The 19245-nt window shown below is 39.3% G+C and overlaps 1 protein-coding gene across 1 annotated transcript in view; it reads right to left on the reverse strand.

Moving 5' to 3' along the window:
- The window catches only part of LOC117522521 (zinc finger protein 26-like), a 33238-nt gene that overhangs the window by 10786 nt on the left and 3207 nt on the right, over positions 1–19245 (reverse strand). Inside the window, exons 2-6 of the mRNA XM_034183964.1 lie at positions 17518–17575; positions 14373–14490; positions 13643–13973; positions 12311–12432; positions 12070–12229 (exon numbers count right to left, since the gene is read on the reverse strand). Of these exons, the coding sequence (XP_034039855.1) occupies positions 12070–12229; positions 12311–12432; positions 13643–13688 (328 nt within the window). The 5' untranslated portion in view covers positions 13689–13973; positions 14373–14490; positions 17518–17575. The remainder of the gene's footprint in view (positions 1–12069; positions 12230–12310; positions 12433–13642; positions 13974–14372; positions 14491–17517; positions 17576–19245) is intronic.

Below are 19245 nucleotides of genomic sequence, written 5' to 3' on the forward strand. Positions count from 1 at the left end.
TAATCAGCATCTTGATATGGCACACCTGTGAGGTGGGATGGATTATCTCAGCAAAGGAGAAGTGCTCACTATCACAGATTTAGACTGGTGTGTGAACAATATTTGAGGGAAATGGTGATATTGTGTATGTGGAAAAAGTTTTAGATCTTTGAGTTCATCTCATACAAAATGGGAGCAAAACCAAAAGTGTTGCGTTTATATTTTTGTTGCGTGTACTACTACTACTATATATAATTCACCAGCCTTATCAATCAATATATTGATTGATAAGGCTGGTGAATTGGTATTGTTGTAAATTTAAATAAAGTGATTCCTGTATTCTCCTTAACACTTATATTTTATAATTTACTTAATTTTCCGAAAGTTTTCATTCTCAGGGATCTATACTTTAGTAGGCCTACTGTATACACACTGTCCCGATGATAGTCTAGTCTGGATTGACCGGACCTGTCGATCGCGGGCTGGTTTCCAGTCGATCGCATGAGGGTGGGGGGAAAAAAACAAACTCCCACAGTTCATTCTATCTGCGCACGTGCAGGGTCAAGAGGTCGTGAGGAGCTACAGTGGAGAGCGACGCGAGTGTACAATGGCGGTGGCAAAAAGATCCCAAACTTATCATTTTCATCCAGAGTGGGAAGAAGATTATTTTTTTGTTTATTCAAATGGCAAATCCATCTGCCTTATCTGCAATGCAAACGTGGCATTACCGAAGAAAGGGAATTTGGAGCGGCATTTTAAGACAATCCACAAGAGCTACGATGCTAGCTTCCCGGCTAAAAGCCGGGTTGCTGCACAACAGGCCGTTTTCACCCGGACAAATACCACCAGTAAGGCTGCAACCACAGCTTCTTATCGTGTCAGCCATGAAAGATAATCTTTCAAGGATGGTGAAATTGTGAAAGAAGCTTTCATGGAAGCTGCAGATGTGCTATTTGCCGATTTTAAAAATCAGAAGAAGATCGTGTCTGCAGGATGTGCAGCTCTCAAGAAAGTCCGTTACACGACGATGCAAGTTAATGGCAGAGGATATTGAACGGTAACTGAGGAATGATATTGAGGCATGTGAGTGTTTTTCTCTGCAATTCGATGAATCCACTGATACTGTGGACGTGGCTCAGCTATGTGTTTTTATTAGAATGTTTTTTGACAACATGAATGTAAAAGAACTGCTGACCATTTTGCCTTTGAAGGGACACACGAGAGGCACAGATATTTTTCAGGTTTTTATGGAATTTGTTCATAAGAGCCAGCTGCACCTCTACAAACTCGTTTCTATAACCGAGCTGCCAGCTCGATGCTATCTTCATAATGTACTTATACAACCATGTCATCAAATTTCATTGCATGAAAAGCCTACTGACTGATACAGTAGTTCTGTTGTGTTTACATACGTGTTCCTGCTTTCAGCAGCATTGCATTGAAGCTGTTTCATGTATACTAAACTTGAAGGAACTTTGTAACAGATGGTACGCAGGAAAGACTCGACAGACTGGAGTCAAAGGTGGACCGCATACAACAACTACTGGTGAGGAATCAGGCTGCTGAAGAAGCTGAGATAATGCCAGCCAGACTTAAAACGACAGAGGAGCTGGACCAATTCCGCAAAAGGCTGGAGAACCAGGAGTTTAGGAGGACAGTGGTAAGTTATTGTTCCTAACACTTTTTCAAAAGTGGTTATTTTCATAAAAGTTGCATATTGCCATTGCACACATACTTCTTTTTACTCTGTCATAGGTCAATCTGCTGAAACAGCTATCTGGATCAACGCCAAACTCCTTTGGCAGGACGATGCTAGGCGAAATTGGGATGTGGCGGTTGTGGGCTGGCATCAGCCTCAAAGGATGGAAAGCCCTGCAGCCTCTCACACTCTACAGAGTTTGAAGAGTAAGGTATCAAGGTGTCTCACTTCATTTAATTTTAGTTAGCAATTAAAAAGAATTTTATCGTTTCTCCAGTTAAAAAAGAGGAAAATATAAGACCGTTTTTAATTTTGTTTTTGTGACAGAAGCCTTCAGCAACAAGATGGAAATTTTACCAAACACTATCGATGATGCGTTAACTGAAACACTGTGACATGCAGCAAAGAGGGTAAGTAGTTAAACTTTTATGGCATCAACAACTCGCAGGTGACTTGTACTAGCACCGTGGCCACACCTAGTCATTCCCTTCAATCAAATCCCGGTCCAGTGTTGACTGTTTCAAGAGTGAAGACCGTGACCGGCTCACATGCACTCCAGCTCTTTGGAGCAATATCCCTCTCTCAATCCATTCCTTACATTCTGTATTCTCTTTCCACAAACATCTTAAAACCTATCTGTTTGGGCTCACCTTCCCTCCATAGTGTAACCGTCACTCGGCTGTGTGTTGACAGTTGGAATTCATTCATTCATTATTGGTTTATTTGACAGGGACAGTACATATTAATGAACGTACAATTGTTTATAGACAGTGTGTGTGTGTATATATATATATATATGTATATATATATATATATATATATATATATATGGCGCACAATTTAACGTAAATATGCCAGATTTAGCATAATGCTAATTTTCATCTGTAGTCTCCAGACATATAATATAAAACACAGGGCATTTAACAAGCATAAAAACACTGATAATTTACAGTATAATACACTGTCATATTTTAATATAACCCAGAGCCATATAAAGGAGGAGTTGTCCGTTCCGGTCAAGATGGAGGTTAAAATGCTGTTGTTTCAATATAAAGTGCAGGCCTATGTGCAGGAAAGTACTGAGGTAGAATTCAGTTGCAGGTGTGTACAGGTACAGTCAGTTTTATTATAAGATGCTGAATTAAAGTGCTTTGTCACGATAGTAAAGTGCTAGATACAGCTGCAGTATCTCTTTAAAGTGCTGGTGTGCATAAGCTTACCTATGTGTTGTTGTGTGCGTGTATATGAAAGTATATTGCTTTCGCATGTCTTTAACTAGTAATGATTACAGGTTTGGTTATCTTTCAGCTGTTTTAAGCTGTGTCTTGAATAAAGCAAATGTGGGGCTGAACATGATTATTGTTGGCAGAGTATTCCATGTGCTACTGCCCCTAATAGAGAGTACATTTTCAGCAAAGGCAGTTTTTCTAAATTTGATCTCGCAATTACCCCTAGCCGAGGATCTGATGTTAATTTCATTGTTACTTTTCCTGTTAATATAGTTCCTCAGAGGGGGTGGGGCCAAATTGTGTAGGGACCTGTACACAGCACAACACATTTTAAATAGCATAAAATTCTCAAAACTTAAAAGTTTATATTTTTCTAAGATTGGACAGTGATAAGAAATCTGTTTTTTTGTCCAATATTTTATGGCTTTTTTGTACAATTGTTCAACTGGTTTCAGTATAGTTGTTCCTGCAAAGGACCATGTTGTAATGCAATACTCTATATGTGACAAGATCATGCAGTGTAAGTAAGATTTGGCCGCATCTATTTTAATAAACGGTCTTATCTGTTTACAATTAGATAGATTGAGCTTTACAGTGTTATTTACCTTTTTGATATGTTTTTTAAATGTAAGATTTGGGTCTAATATCACTCAGAGATATTTGAATTGGTTCACAAGCACCAGTTCTTCCCCTTCCAAGAAAACATGGGATCTGGCTGGCTCAATTGGTCTTTTGGTAAATATCATACATACAGTTTTTTGGTGTTCAGCAGAAGACAAATTTTATGTAGTCATTTGTGTATTTTACATAGTGCATTTGTGAGGTCTACAGATATTTTGTCACTCTTTCCCTGGGTAAAGACTACTGTGTCATCTGCATACATCTGCATATTTAGTTCAGAGCACACATCGGGGAGATCATTTATACACAGAGAGAATAATAGAGGAGCTAATATTGACCCTTGTGGAAGACCAACATAACTAGGGAGATAAGAGGACGTGGCACCATCCACAACAACACACTGCTTTCTGTTTGAAAGATAGGATTAAAACCATTGAATACAACCCCTGGCAAAAATTATGGAATCACTGGCCTCACAGACCACAGACATGACACAAAACTAAAGTCATTTCAAATGGCAACTTTCTGGCTTTAAGAAACACTATAAGAAATCAGGAAAAAAACTGTGGCAGTCAGTAACGGTTACTTTTTTAGACCAAGCAGAGGGAAAAAAAATATGGGCTCACTCAATTCTGAGGAAAAAAATATGGAATCACCCTGTAAATTTTCATCCCCAAAACTAACACCTGCATCAAATCAGATCTGCTCGTTAGTCTGCATCTAAAAAGGAGTGATCACACCTTGGAGAGCTCTTGCACCAAGTGGACTGACATGAATCATGGCTCCAACACGAGAGATGTCAATTGAAACAAAGGAGAGGATTATCAAACTCTTAAAAGAGGGTAAATCATCACGCAATGTTGCAAAAGATGTTGGTTGTTCAGTCAGCTGTGTCTAAACTCTGGACCAAATACAAACAACATGGGAAGGTTGTTAAAGGCAAACATACTCATAGACCAAGGAAGACATCAAAGCGTCAAGACAGAAAACTTAAAGCAATATGTCTCAAAAATCGAAAATGCACAACAAAACAAATGAGGAACGAATGGGAGGAAACTGGAGTCAACGTCTGTGACCGAACTGTACGAAACCGCCTAAAGGAAATGGGATTTACATACAGAAAAGCTAAACGAAAGCCATCATTAACACCTAAACAGAAAAAAACAAGGTTACAATGGGCTAAGGAAAAGCAATCGTGGACTGTGGATGACTGGATGAAAGTCATATTCAGTGATGAATCTCAAATCTGCATTGGGCAAGGTGATGATGCTGGAACTTTGTTTGGTGCCGTTCCAATGAGATTTATAAAGATGACTGCCTGAAAAGAACATGTAAATTTCCACAGTCATTGATGATATGGGGCTGCATGTCAGGTAAAGGCACTGGGGAGATGGCTGTCATTACATCATCAATAAATGCACAAGTTTACGTTGATATTTTGGACACTTTTCTTATCCCATCAATTGAAAGGATGTTTGGGGATGATGAAATCATTTTTCAAGATGATAATGCATCTTGCCATAGAGCAAAAACTGTGAAAACATTCCTTGCAGAAAGACACATAGGGTCAATGTCATGGCCTGCAAATAGTCCAGATTTTAATCCAATTGAAAATCTTTGGTGGAAGTTGAAGAAAATGGTCCATGACAAGGCTCCAACCTGCAAAGCTGATCTGGCAACAGCAATCAGAGAAAGTTGGAGCCAGATTGATGAAGAGTACTGTTTGTCACTCATTAAGTCCATGCCTCAGAGACTGCAAGCTGTTATAAAAGCCAGAGGTGGTGCAACAAAATACTAGTGATGTGTTGGAGCGTTCTTTTGTTTTTCATGATTCCATAATTTTTTCCTCAGAATTGAGTGATTCCATATTTTTTTCCCTCTGCTTGGTCTAAAAAAGTAACAGTTACTGACTGCCACAATTTTTTTTCCTGATTTCTTATAGTGTTTCTTAAAGCCAGAAAGTTGCCATTTGAAATGACTTTAGTTTTGTGTCATGTCTGTGATCTGCTTTTTTTCTACAAAATTAAACAATTGAATGAACATCCTCTGAGGCCGGTGATTCCATAATTTTTGCTAGGGGTTGTAGTATCCTAAGAAAAATTAAAATATGAATTGTAAAAACTGAAATACTGAATTAAGGATTTTGCATATTAATACATGGACTGGTTGAGTGCCCTTGAACTTCACTGTGCTGAGGGGACTGGCACTATAGAAGTTATTGTATTGTATTTTTATGAACGATTTTCTTTGTTTTTTTAGACAAAGAAGGAGGATGAAAGAATTGGTACTGCTGTTAATACTGACTCAGATGGTGGGGTGGATGAAGGCATGGGCGACGATGTGGATGCCGACAATGTGGATGCCAATGCCATGGACCACGGTGTGGTGAATGATGACGCCATGGACGGCGGTGCCATGAGTGATGATGCCACAATTAGTCATGGGTCAGATGAGAAGTGATCCATTTTATACTAAGAACTTATGTCTCAGACATGTTGGTTTCGCATCTGTCGGCGTGCACAATACATTTATCATATAACTCTTGTACCCTTTGGATAGTACTGAAGTTATGACCAAAGGAGTGTACACGAGTTGACATGTTCAGGGCTGGATCCAGAGTGAAAATCTGATAGATGCATTTTTGCCCAATGATAAAATAAAAATCGTACGCGTCGTTATTCAATAATCTTCATTCTTTTATTTGTATTTTATTTGTGTATCACGTGGCTGTGGAACTTCCCTATAATTTAAAAATAATCAAGTTTTTCTGCAAATTTACAGTGTAGTTTTTAGAATTTTATAGAATTTATTTTTAATATTTATTCGCTCCAGAAGAAAAATATAACTACCAATTTACAGTGTATTTAAAACATGAAGAAAGTACTGTGTGTCAACAATGATTTAATTTCTTTGATTATCAGAAAGTGTCCTATGCCACGTGACCGAATGGGTGCCTTCGTTCGGATACATGTATGTATTTAGTAAATAAATAAAATAATTTCCGATCTGAAAGTTTGTGTGTGGCATAAATACACTTAAACCAGGCATACTTCCATGATGATTTATGGATAAATTAAATACTTTTACAATCAATGCATGTGGCATGTCCGATGTCGTCGGCATCAACAATCGACAGCGACTGAGTTTTTTTTTTCCAAGTTTTGGCCATCGATCGACCAACTATTTTAGTCGGAAAACCACAGAAAATGTAATTTCAGTCATCATAGAATGCCTTTCAAACCACACTATTGTCTGAAAACTATAAACCACTCACCGTTTCTTGCTGAGATAAGCGCCCAATTTTCCTTGCACAACAACTTTTTTCCTGGATGCCATGATCATTGACTTGACTGGACTGACGCTATGTTTGTTTTGATCCACCTGCGCGGTGCATTGTGGGATCAAATCAAAAGCTGTGTTCACCATAGGGACACATTCAGCACTATTCGGGATTATTCGAGATTTTTTTTTAACCGATGACGAACAATGCGTAAAAAAAAATCCAAACCGGTCTGGATCCGGGCCTGATGTTGCTACTTTAAAGGGTGGGGGGTGGAGACATCTTCAGTTTTTGTTTAACGTTGACCCTTCTAGTTCATTTTATACTGAGAACTTTCCATGGCTTAATGCTATTGTAATAATACTGGATGATGACCCCATTACTAAGCCAGGTGACTAGCTGTCACCTGACTTAGTACCTGAGAGATTGAAGTGTATTTTATCTGTTTCTATGACTGTTTTTATTATGATGTGTTTATTTATGTAAGGTAAATTATTCTATTGAATTTTTATTGCACTGAAGTCACTGATTGAGAAATGAAATTTCGTTCTCTTGTGTATACAACTGCACAGTGAAAATGACAATAAAATCTTTGAACCTTGAACCTTAGTCATGGGTCACACAGCGCGGACGAGAACTGATCCATTTTATACTGAGAACTTATCCCTGGCTTAATGCTATTGTAATTGTAATAATACTGGAGCGTAGATGAGAACTAATCCATTTACTGAGAACTTGTCCATGGCTTAATGCATTGCTATTGTAATAATACTTCTAAAGTAATAAACTTGCAATTTACAGACTCATGCAGTGTTCACAATGTTTCTTCGTGTTGGGGGACATTGCAACAACGTTGCAGCAATGTTGTGTCACAACCTCCCGAGAACGTTCTAGGTTGGTTGGTTGGCAACGTTCTTGGCAACATCCCAGGAATGTTCTGGAGAGTCTACAAACGTTCCTGCCACTTTGATGTAACGTTCAGGCAACGTTCCATTGTTAGCTGGGTACGCATTGCCATGGTCAGAAGAATAAAAATCAGCTGTATTACTTTGTCACTGTATATAGGCCTCCCGGCCCATATTCTGAAGTCTTAGATGAATTTGGTGCATTCATTTCTAACTTGTCAACTAGTGCAGATAACATTTTGATCATTGGTGATTTTAAAATTGTGGATGCATTAGGATTTTGGCAATGCATTCGGGACTTGACGCACATTAGTGGAAATACCCTGGATTTGTTCTAGCACGTAACAACTAATTTAGTAGTCGACAAGTCGTTTATTTTATTTAAATCTTTGTTTTTCTCTCAATTCATAGTTTTAGGCAGCGAGCCGTCCTGCCATCATTTGAACGTTCAAACTTGGATAAGACAGTCTATTAAAACAGTGGCCGTCTTGTTCAAAGCTGTCTAAAATGTGCAGTTTACCGCAGGAGCTGTTTGTGTGTATGTATGTGTGTGAGCGTGCGCGCGGAGTCAACTTGCTGCAGACTGCAAGGGAGGGAGATTCCTGAACGGAAGCACGAGACGTTACATTCTGCTAAGAACCATCAGTGCAGTGAGCACGGGGCAGAGAGAGAGGATTTTAACCCGAGTGAACATGTTAAAAAACAAATGAACAAAACCAAACCATGGAGCTGCCTTTACTTCTCTCTCCACTTTCTCTACTGGTGTTTTACTGATGGCACCGACCTGTTCACATCATGGGCACGTCGTATACTGAATTTATGAGATCATGAGATGAAATAAACGGTCAAATATCCTTAAAAATGAGTATATAAATGAACTGAGCAAAAATTACTCATACACGGGTTAAAAAACCCTGCTGTGGAGAAGCTGTGCAATGATGTTCACAGGCACAGATCAAAACAGCTGTTATTTTCCAAAGGTATTTATTTGTTCAATCTTGAGCTTAATGTAGAGTTCAAGCACAAAAAAGTGACTGATGAGGAAAAAAAAAAAGACTTCATCACACTAAAATGAACTGGAGTCAGAATAAAAATACAAGCTGCTGATTTTTGTTATTTTTCAAAGTTATTATAAGCTGCAGCTATATGTTTTATTCATTTCAAAGTGAGTTATCTCTTATTTTATTCTGATTTATTTATACAAAAAAAATATGGGGAGTCAAATCAGCCTGCACTGCTCTGTTCAGTTTATATCAAAGTTTTCCTGCACATGTCCAAGTATGTTTTTTCCTTCTTTATAAGTGTTTCTTGTTTGCATTTGCTCCACAAAGTTTTAAAACACAATAAAATGTTCACACTTTTCTTTATAACAGTTCTGTAATTTCAGAAATGCAACAGAAACAATGACACATCAGAAAAAGTTGGGACTATATGTAAAATGAAGATAAAAATAAAAATGTTGTACAATTCACAGTTTCTCCACTCACAGAAGCCAAACGTTCTTCTAGAGTTGTGTCTTGGTGGCTTCCCTCACTTGTCTCGTTCCAGCATGGACATTTAGTTTTTGAGAACTGCCTACCTGACACAGATTTACTATAAAGTACGACACTGTATTTCTGAATGACTGATGTAAATGAAGTCTAAGAAATAGTCACTGATTTGGAAATGTTCATGTTTTCATCCCGACATTTCTCGAAAAATTCTGCAGGCCTTAAATTTAGGAAATTACGTATGACCCAACTTGTCAACTACTTGCAAAAATAATCGTTGACTAGTAGACTATCAAAATAGTCGTTTGTGGCAACCCTACTCCACACAGCACTAAGCCACCTGGAGAACAAGAGCAGCTATGTGAGGATTCTCTTAGTGGACTCAGTGTTTAACACCATCATACCAGACATCACCAAACTGCTGAACTTACAGATGCCCCTCCCCACCTGTAACTGATTTAAAAACTTTCTGATGAGCCACCCACAGTAAATGGACTGCATTTATATAGCCCTTTTCCATCTGCATCAGATGCTCAAAGCGCTTTACAATTATGCTTCACATTCACCCATTCACACAGACACACTGATGTTAGGGTGCTGCCATGCAAGGAGCTCACTACACACCGGGAGCAACTCGGAGATTAAGACCTTGCCCAAGGGCCCTTAGTCTGAGACTCGGCCCCTACCACTCCTCCATACTCACACTCAGCACTGGCTCCCCTCAAGGCTGTGTTCTGTGCCCTCTGCTGTATGCCCTGTACACCTAGCACTGCTCTCCAACCCATCCAACCAACCGCATTCTAAAATATACAGCAGAGACCACAGTAGTTTGACTCATCTACAATGGAAACAAGACAGCGTACAAGTCAGAAGTCGAGGAACTTTCGCTCTGGTGTTCAAAGAACAACCTGACCCTGAACATTCATAAGACAAAAGAACTCATTATGGACTTCAAGAAAAACAGACAGGACCCCCCCCTCCCCACTCATGAATGGAAAGCAGGTGGAAACTGTCACCACCTTCAGGTTTCTGGGCACCCACATCTCCACAGACCACACCTAGACCATTAAGAAGGCTCAGCAGTAGCTACACTTCCCGCGTCTCCTCAGGAAGAACAACCAGGACACAAAACTGCTGCTGGCCTTCTCTCACTCCTCAGTGGAGAGTGTACTGATATACTGGGTGTGTGATACACAGGCTCCACAACCAAGGACAAAAATGCGGTGCAGAGGGTCATAAACACTGCCCAAAAGATCACTGGCTGCCCTCTGTCCAGATTGGAAAACATCGCCACATCCTGCTGCCTTAGGAGAGCCAAGGCCATCACAGGAGACCCCTCACACCCTCCCGGCCCCCTTTTTAACCTATTGCCCTCTGGGAGATGCTACAGGTCAAAAAGGACAAACAGCTTCTTCTCCTGGGCCATACGTACTGCAAACACCTATGGACACACAGACTCAAACACAGACCTATTCCCATAAACACCCCGACCTCATGACAACAAACAGCCCAATCTACCTCCACAAAGGTGCATACCTTCACAAATCATGTCCAATCAACTGAATTACCTCAGGTGGACTACAATTAAGCTGTAGAAACATCTCAAGGGTGATCAGTGGAAACCAGATGCACCTGAGCTCAGTTTTGAGCTTCATGGCAAAGACTGCGAATACTTATGTACTGTACATGTGATTTTTTTCATGTTGTCATTATGGGGTATTATGAGTAGAATTTTGTGGAAAATAAATATATTCCATCCATTTTGGAATAAGGCTGTAATATAACAAAATGACAAATAAAATAAAATAAAGCACTGTGAATACTTTTCAGGTGCACCATAGAAATAAAACAAAGTAAGAACTTAAATTCAATTAAAATAAGACAAAATAAAAACAAGAAAGTTAACCTTCTACTTTAAACAACTGGGTCTTCAGTTGCGTTTTAAAACAGTCAACCGTATCAATAAATCTGAGGTGTGTGGGTCAAGTATTCCACAATTTTGGGGCAGCAGCCATAAAAGTATATGCAAAAGTACATGTATGTATTTGAGTTTTATTCTTTGCATCTGCAGCAATCTTTTTACAGTGTTTCACAAACATATTTTCAGAATTTCAAATTTGTCACTCTTCTCCTGCTGTATTATTTAGTTTTCCAGGTTTTAAACCTTGTAAGAGCACTGAGAAGGTCCCAAGTTTGCTTCTGACCTGGTCCTTTTTCTGTGGAGCTTCTATGCTCTCCCTGTATTTGTGTGGGTTCCCTCCAGTGCTCTGGCACACTCTGTAAATACATGATAGGACAGAATGTCAGCAGAGCAGCCAATAGGTTATGTGCCAGTGTCCCTGCCATCAGCTTCCCACTCAAGGTTCAAGCTGCAGTTTTCAGTTACAAACCTGAGATGGGACAGAACACTACCACAAGTTACACTATTGGAAAGCTGCCAACTATGTCAGCAAATCTCAGAAAAGTGGGTGCTGTAACATGAATGGTATTGTACATAGCCTGAGCTTTAAAAATAAAGATTCAAACTTTCAAACTGTACATTTTAATGATTCAGAATTTTTTCAAGTCTTCATTTAGAAGGTTTCAAATGTGGAAAACAAAATACCACGACAAGAATGACAAAGTTGAAACTGAAAATGTGTTGGTGAAACATTGTGAAGACAATGGAGCAGCACAAACAACTCAAATACAAAATATTTGCAGAGATCTGATTTTTTTTTCAGGCTGTCAAAATATCATACAAGTCTTTGAAAATATTCACAATTTTTTCAAGTTTTGTTAAATTGTGTTTCCACCTTTTAAAACTACAATTTCAGCATTACTAGCATGTATCATCAGTTTCAGCAACAACAGTGAGAACACTTACCATCAGTATCTGATTGTGATTCTCCCCAATCGTCTTCATTAACTTCTGTTTTCAGTGTTCTGTGCTCTGCTGAGTTGGTGGAAAGAAGCTCCACTTCTGTGCTCTCATCTCTTTGGCTTCCATAAAGCTGTGATGACTGTGTTTTTTCTTCACCTTCACTCTTCACAAAGACAACAGTGAAAGGGAACTTAGTGATATCAGCCTCCCACAGCCCATGAAGCTGCTTTCCCTCCTGACTTACCCAGAATTCATCCTGCTCTTCTTTAATGTTTGGAGGCTCTAAGTCCTTTTTGTCAAGACTCTGATTCCCTTCCTGCTGCTCAGGTAGAACACCTTCTTTACTCACTAACAGCCTTTGCATGTCTGCAAGAAAGGATTTAAAGGGATAAAATTATGAACACTATTCATTATAATAAAGGTAAAGCAATATAGTGGTGTGTGTGTGTGTGTAATGTGGAGTTGCACCAGGAAGGGCATCCGGCGTAATTCAACCAATTAGCCAATTCAACATGCAGATCCACCTTGGATTTGCTGTGGCGACCCCGAGTACAAAACAAGGGAGCAGCCGAAGGGACTTACAATATAGTGGTGTGTGTATGTATATCCTGACTCATTCAGATCAGGTCTGGGAGTATGCGCTGCTGTTATACTATGTCGCTGCCATGGAGTTGGATATAGTGAAGCTGGAGTGCGCACTTCCTATACCACTAATGTAACGCTGTCGTGCCTACATGGGGGCGTGGCTGCCTTTACCAAAGAGGGCAAAAAGGACACGATGTGCAATACAGCGTGTATGTTGAGTGAATCCAAATTATATTCTTCTCAGTATTGGAAAGAGGATAGTAGTAATCTTTTTCATAATATTTGTTATTTAATGCCACAGACTGATTTATTTTATAAAGAGGCCTGTGACTCGATACTTGAACTAGATGCAGTTCTTAAGAAAATAGCTTCTAATGAATCCCTGTGATCAGATGGTTTCACTGTTAATTTTTACAAACATGTTTGGGAGGATTTCATTATTTGAAACCTGAAAACAATGTACAATCAGAAAAGAATTCTTGATGACTAGCATGAAACATGGTGTCATTACTTTGATTCCAAACCTGGGGAAAGACATGCAAGAATTAGAAAATTTAAGGCCTATTACATCATTAAACACAGATTATCAAAACATTTGGGGATCAGTTCCAACTAGACTCAAAAAAGGGATAGCAGACATAATTGGTGAAACATAGTCGGGCTTTATAAAAAAGAAGAGTTATGCAGAATAACATCACACTTGTTATGGATTTATTAGACAGCAGTAACTTTGTTGATGGCAATGGCTTTATTTATAGTAGCAGGGTGGGGCAAATGCAAATAATCCCTGATAAACTCATATACTTAAGCACTATAAAAAATGTAGCATCACTGCAAACCACTTGAATTTGTCAGAGTATCTGTGGCCATGTTTGTCCACATCCCATGCCTTCAACTCGTTGTCAATGAGTAGGAAAGACTTCTCACTGAAGTTCAGTTTAAGAAGATCCAACTGCCTCTGATTTAACAATCCGTTACAGTTTCCACTAACTTGGAGATAGTGCCATCTCTTCTCTTAATCTTTTGTTTGTGACCATTGAGCGCCTTTTGAGCTTCGGTGAGTTTTCTGTTTGTTTCCTTTAACTTTTCAGCCACAGTATCAGGTGATGTGAAGTAGTCATGATCAGGTAGAGAGCTATTGCTGACTTTTGGCTGTTGAGCTTGCTGGTCATGAGATGGAGGAAGAGACCTCTTTTTCAGAGGTGGACACTTCTGCGATGTATTCTTTTGTTTGTGAGGCAGGTGAGTTGGGAATATGGTTGGTACTGCCCTTGGGTAGAGAGAAAGTTTGATGACGACGGAGTCATCTCTGGGATGAATACCTGGATGAAAATGAATATGAAAAATATTAACATATTGATAACTAACAAGCCTACTAATTTTAAGGGTGTTGTATAGTCTACCTACAATTTTGCGATGTTAGGTTTCAACATCACTTCTTATTCTTACGTTCCTCAATTTTCCCTATTTGTCATCTTTCCATTAAGAATCCCTGTTCTTTCCTTTCAACATTTTCCATTTCCGTCTCAGTGTTTACCCTTTCCCTTTTTTGTTTATTTTGTTGTTGTTGGTGGTGGGGTGTTGTTGAAGTTGTGGTGAATATTTTGCTGGTGTGGTGGTGGTAGTGAGTTTTTTGTTTCTCTCCCTCCCCTCTCTCTCCTTCTCAAAAGTTCCCACACTGACAAACAGTCAGATAGAATCAAGGTATCCCTGCCTCATACGTAGTCTTCCTTCACAAAATGCTCACTACACACTCTGGAGTTAACCGTGGGATTAAAGTTCTCGCAGCTAATGTTGGCAAGCCACTTTCCCAACAGGGCAGAATCATCAAGTGGAAATCTGAAAAGATATAAAATAACCACAAAAATTATGGTAATTTTGCTACTACTTTTAGAACATTTTATTGACAATTTGTTTTAATGTGATTAATAAAAAAAATAAAGAAAATTCTATTAAAGGCATGTTTTTTTTAATTTTCTTTGACTTTTGGGCCACATGTCTTGGCAACTGAATTCTGATTAGGGCCTATTATGTTAACAATTTAGTTGCTTGTTTTTACAAGGGTCAGTTTGCCTATTCCTATTAAATGGGGCTGGACCTAATTGGTAAAAGTAGCATTGAGTAGCATACAATAACGACTGGTCTGGTTTGCAATTGCTAAATCTCACAATTCGGTCATGATGGTCTATTCTAGGCATATTGCCTCACAAGTCGTAATAACCCTAACACTATGTCATGATAGTCAGGGTAGTATTACATATAGACCTAGTAAAGTAAGTCCTTTCGGCTGCTCCCTTGTTTGCACTCGGGGTTGCCACAGCAAATCCAAGGTGGATCTGCATGCTGAATTGGCACAGGCTTTAAGTCCTTCCTGATGCAACTCCACATTACAGGGAGAAATGTGGCAGGGGTGGGATTTGAACCCGGAGCCTTCTGAACTGAAACCAAGGGCATTAACCACTTGGCCACCACCCCTGCTATTACATATAGACCTAGTACTATCTGAAAAACTTTGGAGCTCTGAGATAGGCCCATAACTGATAATAGGTCTAGCCCAGGGTATGGTAAGGCCTAACAATAACACCTTTATCACTTATGGTCTGGATTGAGCTAATTAATTGTTGAGTGAAGGCCATTAGACCAACTCATTATAATAAACTAAAAACTCTGGACTTTCACAATGACAGTATTAAAGCAATAATGACTGCAATTATGAATCCTGAATGCTTAGGCCGAGGCAATAGCTCCAAGGTTTATCTGAATATATTCTCTCCAGTGTTATGAGTCTTTAGCTATGCCTTGCTTGTATTTTAGGCCTATGCCTAGGCTATGAAGTCCATCTATGCTGTTTGATCTAGTCTCAGAGAATGAGACTCAGAGTCAAGGATATGTCAGAGCAGCGGTACGACTGAAATAGCCTTTTCATAATCATGAACATGAAAGCTAAAATATCATGCTAAAAATAAAATGCATGCATGTCATGCCTGGTTTATGAAAGAAAGTTATGCTATTATCATGACATGATTACACATTTACTGGCAATAATGTACGATAACGCAATGTCATGTCAGAGATTAGGCCTAGATGTTTTTACAGTGAATATGTTTTAAGAATAAATACATTTCGTAACCTACCATGCATGGTTTGACCCATCGTGTCTTATTTTATTTTACTTTTTATACATGCACATTTTTAGGCACACAGAACCAGCTACAGCCTAGCCAGACTCATTATTAGCATTAACCCCCCAAAAATTGCTTGGCCTACAATCAAATCTATGGAATCATGACACTTTGACACCTATGTTTAAGACTTTACATAAGCCGATTGAGACTCAACAGTCATGAACATAATGATATTGTAATCGGGCCTACCATGCCTAGCTGCTGCGAAGATTATGCAAGTAAAGTTATTTTTTTATTGTAAAATTCTTCAAAACTACTCACTTGTGAAAAGAAATGTAAATCCCTGATTTTCGGCAGTTGCAACAGCCAATGCAAGCACATGAATACAGCATTTTGGGTGATATTTTCCATCTGGAAAATACGACAGCACAATCACACCATGTCATTTGTACCATTCAAACATTGCTTTTTGCCCTCTTTGTTAATGGCAGTGCATGCTCCTTGCCAGGACATGGCCAGGCATGACTCCGCCCTCTAGCTTCACTGTATCCAACTCTATGGTTGCTGCATCCATCACACTATGGAACTGCAACCAACCGGGCAAACTGCCACTCAATAATCACCTCTAAACAGAAGCCATCTCTGTGATAAGTGGCCGTGTCCTTGGTCATTTCCAGTTGCTGCTGTCCTCAACACAGGCACGCTCACTCTAGATCTGTAGTTCCTACCCTTTTTCTTCAGACACCCCCCCCCCCCACTTGTATCTAAGAAAAGCCGACCCCCCCCCACTCAAATATGTGAGTAAACTCGATACCCCCCACCAAATTGATTCATTCCATTTTTCTAATTGACAGAACAAGTTTTCCCGTTTTAAAATTAGTTCATTTGAAGAACACTATCTTTTTAATTACTTTTGATTGTCAAATAAGTGTGTTATATGTGAACTTTTAATTTTGATATCCTCAGAGCAGACAAAACCTCGGGCACCCCTGTGATCTTTAACACTGCCCTAAGAGGGGGTTGGACCCCAGTTTGGGAACAATGGCTCTACATCACAGGTCTCAAACTTCCAGAAAGGGCCGAGATGATGCAGGCTTTTGTTGCAACCACCCACTCCACCAGATGAATTCACTGATTAACTGATTCCACCTGCTCAAAGTGATGTTAATCAGTGAAATCACTTGGTGGAGTGGGTGGTTGCAAAGAAAGCCTGCACCCTCTTGGCCCTTTCTGGAATGCGTTTGAGACCTCTGCTCTAGATCATGCTCAGGGAAGTGATCCACAAAGCTGTAGCATTGTATTTGATGTTACCTCACACAGCAACACACTCATCTAAACGTCCCAAAGTAATCACTCATTTGACAGAGTCAACCAGTGGTGCCCATTGAGCCTCCAAAGATCATAATAAAACACACTTTGACTGATGTTTTTGTGCCGATATATGATGTTGAGTCTATAACAATGCTAACATAAACTAACAGGTATAAATGTGATGTGGTGGCGCTCACTGCAAAAAAGAAGCTAAATCTTACAAAGTATATTTATATTAACATATTGCCAACATTTAAGGTCAAAATATCAAATTACAATTAATATAAGGCAAAAATCCTTTCTCAAGACAAATGTCAATGATATATAATTGCTTGTTTTTAGAAAAATACATTTGGAAAATCTTGTTAATCTTGTTTGCTGGGAACATCTTGGGTCGGAACAGCTTAAGTTTTTACAGCGTTGGTCTAACCTGCTCTTTATCAGCGAACTTCAGCCTTCAAAACAGCAGCCAGCAGTTTGACTCGTTTCTTTTCTTCTTTTGTACTCTCCGATGTTATGTTTTTCCCCAATAACTCAAATATCTATTTATTTGCAGTAGTTAGCCGATGTTTAAACGTCATTTGCGCTGACTTCTTCTTTTCTTCTTCTTCCAGTTTATTATTGTTTTTGTGGCTCTGTAGCTTTTTAAGAAACATATTAGAGGTTTACAGCTTGAAGTTTAATCTGTTTCAAGGAGACCTTCTAGTTTTTCCAGCTAGCTAGCTGTAGGTTTGGAAGCTAACAGGAAACTACTACTTCTTCTTCTTCTAATTCTTTAATATTCGATGGCGGACGGCACCATCTTAGGTGCATTTACCGCCATCTACCGGGCTGGTGAGTGACCGCTGAGGTTTTACAAAATTTTAACTCCTGGCAGCCATAGTCATTTGTCCTTTAGATGTTTAAATTATCCTTTTTGCACGATGTTTGATGGGTTTTGCAGCAGATTTCCAAGGGACATATTCTTATTCTCTCTGCACAGTATCGTAGACAGTCTCTTCCGTTGCTCAACATGATGAACAGATCACACAGAAAACTACACCACTTCTTCTTTGCTGATTATGGCGGGTGGAAACAAGTGCATATGCGTAATACCGCCACCTACTGTATTGGAAAATTAAGTAAACTTAGTCTCCCAAAAAATATGTGTGAAATATGCCATTTCTGTTATCTTCACTCCAGCTAGCAGGTGGCAGTAACTCACCTTCTTCCGAAAAAATAAAAACAGACGAGTGGTTTCTGTCAACTTCCGTAGTTACACCTAGCTAGCGGAACACTGAAAACTATTATAAATTATTGCTGATCTCAGGAGAAAGACCAGAGCACATCACAGGGCTTATGAGATGGTTGTCAGAAGGAGGCTGAGATCAGGTGTGATAAGATGGATGATGCCAACAAGTCTGGCTCAAATCTGTACAAACATGCCAGGTCTTTCAGGAAAAGAATGTGTACATATCCTAGCAAGGTCGATGGCGGGTGCAGTTGGTGAGGATAATATTGCAGATCTTTTTGCCAGCAAATTTAATACACTCTATAACAGTGTTCCTTATGATGAGGATGAGGTGTGCAAGCTTAAGTCTGAGATTGATGATTTGACAAGGGTTGAGAGTAGTACAGACAGTGCTTGTGTTCATGGTGTTAATTTAATAGCAGTGTCCGATATTGCTGATGGCATCAACAGGCTTAAGTGTAATAAGAAGGATGGTACTTCTGATCTTGATACTGACCATATTATCTATGGCAGTCACAAATTGTTGTTTTGTCTGTCTTGTATACTGCTATGATTAAGCATGGTTTCACACCTGATGGTATGTCAGATGGCACTATGGTTCCTATCCCTAAGGGCAAGTGGTGTAACTTAATTGTGTCAGATAATTTTTGTGCCATTACCTTAGGTAATATTGTTTGCAAATTATGTTATCATTTTAGTCAAAGAGGTGCCTTCAATAAGTTTTGAGACTTTTTTCGTAGGGACACTTTTTTTCCTTGGACAAGCATGAAACTCTAGTCCCCTTCAAAGTACTCCCCTCCAGATGCAATGCACTTGTTGTATCGTTCCAACAACTTCTGGAAGGCCCCCTGAAAGTCCTCTGGTGTGAACGTGTCCACGACCCTTGTCACAGCCTCTTTCATCTCTTCAATGGTTTCAAAACGACTG

The sequence above is a fragment of the Thalassophryne amazonica genome, chromosome 12 (assembly GCF_902500255.1).
Source record: "Thalassophryne amazonica chromosome 12, fThaAma1.1, whole genome shotgun sequence".
NCBI classification, from domain to species: Eukaryota; Metazoa; Chordata; class Actinopteri; order Batrachoidiformes; family Batrachoididae; genus Thalassophryne; species Thalassophryne amazonica.